The sequence below is a fragment of the Crocodylus porosus genome, unplaced genomic scaffold, assembly GCF_001723895.1.
Source record: "Crocodylus porosus isolate Cpor-Errol unplaced genomic scaffold, CroPor_comp1, whole genome shotgun sequence".
Lineage (NCBI taxonomy): Eukaryota > Metazoa > Chordata > Crocodylia > Crocodylidae > Crocodylus > Crocodylus porosus.
The window spans coordinates 36,256,500-36,260,573 of record NW_017728886.1 but is presented as its reverse complement, the minus strand read 5'-3'; the positions used below and the strand labels follow the sequence as shown (position 1 = coordinate 36,260,573).

Sequence of the window (4,074 nt, the reverse complement as noted above, 5' to 3'; positions counted from 1 at the left end):
TGTGTGTGTGTGTGTGTGTGTGTATGGTAGGGTGTGTGTGTATGGTGGGGCAATAGGGTGTTGGGGGTGTGATTATGTGGGGGCAGGGTGTGGGTATGTGGCTTTTGTGGAGTGTGAGGGACTGTGGTGGGATGTGGGGATCCCTTCACCATCCCCCCTGCATAGCACACAGCCCCCTCTGGCTACAGCAGAAGCAGCAGCAGGTGGGGGTGCTCGGGGCACTTGTGCTGGGCACAGGTGCTGCTGCCCAACGGCATGCAGCTCTGGCCAGTGCTGCACATGGGGGTGAGAAGCAGAGCTGAGCCAGGCCGCCTCTATTGCAGGGGCTCCACACAGCGCATGTGCAGCCCCCAGCACTTACACAGCACTGGGAAAGCCCTAGATGTTGGAGCCAGTTGCCTTCCCTGCCATGCAGGTCCTCGGACTTTGTGAGGAAGCAGCAGGCAGAGCTCCCCTCCACTTCTGACAGAGTCCCTGGACCTGCACAGCAGGGCTGGGGAAAGCAGCCAGCTCCAGCTTGTTGGGCTCTCCCATTGCCCATCAAGTGCCGAGGATTTCAGGTGTGCCGCATGGAGCCTCCGCTATAGAGGAGGCCTGTCTGGGCTTTGCTTCTCGGCCCCATGTGCAGCACTGGCCGGAGCAGGGCCTGTGCCAGGCACAAATGTCCTGAGTGCCCCTACCTGCTAGTGCTCCTGCTGCTGCCTGCAGGGGCTGTCTACCATTTGGGGGGGGATATGTGGGGGAGGTCCCCACATCCTGCCGTGATCCTTCATACCCACACCCTGTCCACCCAAGCTCTGTGCTCCCACCGCCCCCCTGGGTGCAGGATCTGCCCTGCCACCAGCCCCATCCTCACACTCCCTGCCCTCACCCAACTGCAGCTCTGCCCTGCCTCTACTCCTGCCACTTCCCTACCTGCTGCCCAGAGCAAGTGGGATGCCAGGGAAGCCAAGCAGGTCCCCTGACAGCTGCAGTTGTGGCAGCAGCAGCCTGCCTGGAGGCTGTTTGCTGGCTGGGACACGCCCTTTTGCCCACAAGGGTGGGAGCAAGGTTCAGTAGGGTATGTTGGAGGATGTGTATATATGTGGGCACCTCATTCCCACCCTCATGGACAGGAAGGCTGGGTGGGGTACAATTAATTGGTGGGTGCCCATGGGCTGGATGAAAGTACCTGGAGTGCCAGAAGTGGTTCGCAGGCTGTCTTTTGCCTGCCCCTGAGTTAGACTGATCTTCTTGAGCCAACAGACATTAGCTGTTGGATCAGGATAGTGGAGGATTGGCTCCAATTTAGAACCAATCTAGGCTATCAATCAATCTAGAGAGAGGCTGTGTCTTCCCTTGGCTCCTCCTCTCTGTCTTTTATTTCCTGTTGCTGTCCCTGGAGGGGGCGGAGTGGGAAGTAGGGCTATGTGAAATTTCACCAGGTGTTTCATTTCAAAGTGAATTTGAAACAAAACAAAAGGCTTCAAAACGGTTTGAAACTAAACGAGGGCACTCAAAATGTTTTGAAAGTTTTGAAATATTTTGAGTTCCAAAGCTGGGCCTGCCTGGCTTCATTGCCGGTTCCAGGCATCAGGGGCAGCCATCCTGTGTGCACGTTCTGGGGCCCGTGCTCCCTGGGAGGAGACTGGCACAGCCTTGCAGCCCTCCCGGGGGGCGCAGGCCCCTGGATCTGCATGCAGGATGGCAGCAGGCTGCTGTTGCTGCCTGGGACTGGCACTGGGAGCACCCTGCTAGTACCCTGTGCCCAGTGCTGAGAAGATTGCTGCTGCCTATGACCTCAGGCAACAGCAGCAGCAGCAGTCTCCTGTCATCCCATGTGCAGATCTGGGGGCCCACACTCCTGGGAGGCTTCATGCCCTCAGAAGACTTCATGCCCTCAGAAGGGGCTATGATCCCTGTGTTTTTTTATCTGAATCAGGCAAGAAATGACAAAGTTTTAGGCATTTTCATGATTCCCCATTATAGCCTATGGGCGAAGCACTGAAACTATTTCGCTGTTTCAACGTGTTTCGACGAAACAGAATAGTGCTTCAAAACAAAACGAAACAAAATGATGAAATGAAACACTGTCCCTTTGAAATGGCTAAACAGAAGTCAAAACAAAATGGTGCTGTTTTGCACAGCCCTATCAGGGAGGCAGGAGAGGGAGGTCATTCTGGGGTTTTCTCAGCCCCACTGGAGTGGCAGGGTGGGTAGACTGGAGCCCCACCCCCTCAAGATGAAGGGCTCCAACCTAGTTGCCTTCCCATTCCAGTGGGGCTGAGAAAACTACAGAAATGATCTCCCTCCCCTGCCCACTCCCCATGCCATTCAGAGACAGCAGCTCAGGTCAGGCTGCTATTGAAGCCAGAGCAGCCAGAAATTAATGAAGTCACTCTGCTTTGGACTGTCTTCATTTGAGCCCTCATAAGATGAGGGTTAATTTGTTGCAGGACTGGAGCTCTGCAGCTGTGCTCTTCCACTTGGGCGTGGCTTTAACGTGCTTTCAAGGGGCCAATTTGTCTGCACCCTATGTCACATTTATGTTTCCCAGATTCTGGGATATTCTGAGGTGCACTTCCCATCCAGGTCAGTGCATCCCAAAGAGCTGCTGTAAATTTTGGTAGTCTCTCCACTGCTGCCAAGAGACTGCTCTACAAATGAATATTACTACAGCATGGATTATTTTAGCCATGCCTCTTCTCTTAAGGAAGGGAAGTTGAAGGGGTCATTCACTAGCCATATGCCTGCTCAGAACTGGCTGAATTGTCTTAGGGCCTTCTATACTCTCTTGTCTGTACATTTGCACAGGGTAAAAGACTGTACAGGGCTAGGATTTGGCCCTCTCTCAAATGCAGTGTGACCATCTTCAGTAAAACAACCAATTTTAATTAAAACAATATATCCTTTTGGGAAGCCACACCAAACCAAACGTAGAGGAGCATAAGGAAGCAACACATTTTTGGGATGATGGAACATGACTGACAGAGTTATGGCTATCATAATCTGTGACTATCCTGCATATATTTAACAATCACCTTTTAGAGATCCACAGCATGGAGGAAAAGTAACATATATGACTAACTTTTCAACTTCATTGTACTATACATTTATTTATTTTTAAAAGTCCTTTCTCCTACTAATTCATGTACATCAGGGGTCAGCAACCTTTTAGCAACAGAGGGCTGAATCAATGTTGCTTAATCCTAGGGCAGACCACCACTTGCAACCCCAGCAGCTGCCACTGTTTCCCCTGTTGTCACTTGCCACTGCTCCCCGCTACCAAAAGTTCTTCCCACTGATTCATGGGCAAGATAAAATCTCTCTGTGGGCTGGATCTAGCCAACAGCCTGTAGATTTTCAACCCCTGATGTAGGTAGCTATCATTGGCTGTTTGGGAGAAAACTGCACGTTTGAGAGATAACAGACCATGCTATTTTGCTTGGTACTTACTTGAACTGAAATGCTTTATGTTTGAAGAATGTGACTTACCTGATTAGTCTCATTCACATTGACCAAACTGCAGCTTCAAAATACCCTTCCCATGAAGCTTGAGAATTTGGTTGTATTCTTTAGGCATTGCATGGAAACCTGGTTTAGGCAGCTGGTTATCATAATAGTGATGGCTGATTGGCACTTGCTCTATGTTTTTTGAGAAAGGCCAGAAGCCATATAACTTCACATTTTCACACAGCTCAACAGCAGCACTAGTGATCATAAAACCAGAAGACAATCGATATGCTTTCACGCCCTTAGTTCTCCAGAACCGGGCAAGGCTTTTCAGGTACCTTGGATGAAAAAATATTGCCCTCTGTTTTGCTCCAAACTCGTGAAGAGTATGGTATACTTTAAAAGAAGCAGCTGTGTTGCTTCTGAAGGAAAATGCTGGCAATAAAAGAAAAGCATTTCCATAAACTGCAATGTTCTGCAGAAATGTCATCGTCTTTGTTTTCAGCTTCTTGTATCTGTCAAATAGAAACGCTTAGTGAATATATCAATTTCAGAGAAGGAAAGGCTAAATGTTGTATGGATATAAAAATGTTACAAGCCAGATCTTCATGGATATCATCTGTGAACACTGTTACTAAATGT

The 4,074-nt window shown here is 49.8% G+C and overlaps 1 protein-coding gene across 3 annotated transcripts in view; it reads right to left on the bottom strand.

Annotated features, from left to right (window-relative positions):
- ST8SIA6 (ST8 alpha-N-acetyl-neuraminide alpha-2,8-sialyltransferase 6) overlaps window positions 1-4,074 on the bottom strand; it is an 81,667-nt gene that overhangs the window by 11,873 nt on the left and 65,720 nt on the right. For all 3 annotated transcript variants that reach the window (XR_002100556.1, XM_019532498.1, XM_019532501.1), the window contains exon 8: window positions 3,475-3,947. Coding sequence is in view for 2 of the 3 variants with exons in the window: in XM_019532498.1 (XP_019388043.1) it covers window positions 3,485-3,947 (463 nt within the window). In the remaining variant the exon portion in view is untranslated. The remainder of the gene's footprint in view (window positions 1-3,474; window positions 3,948-4,074) is intronic.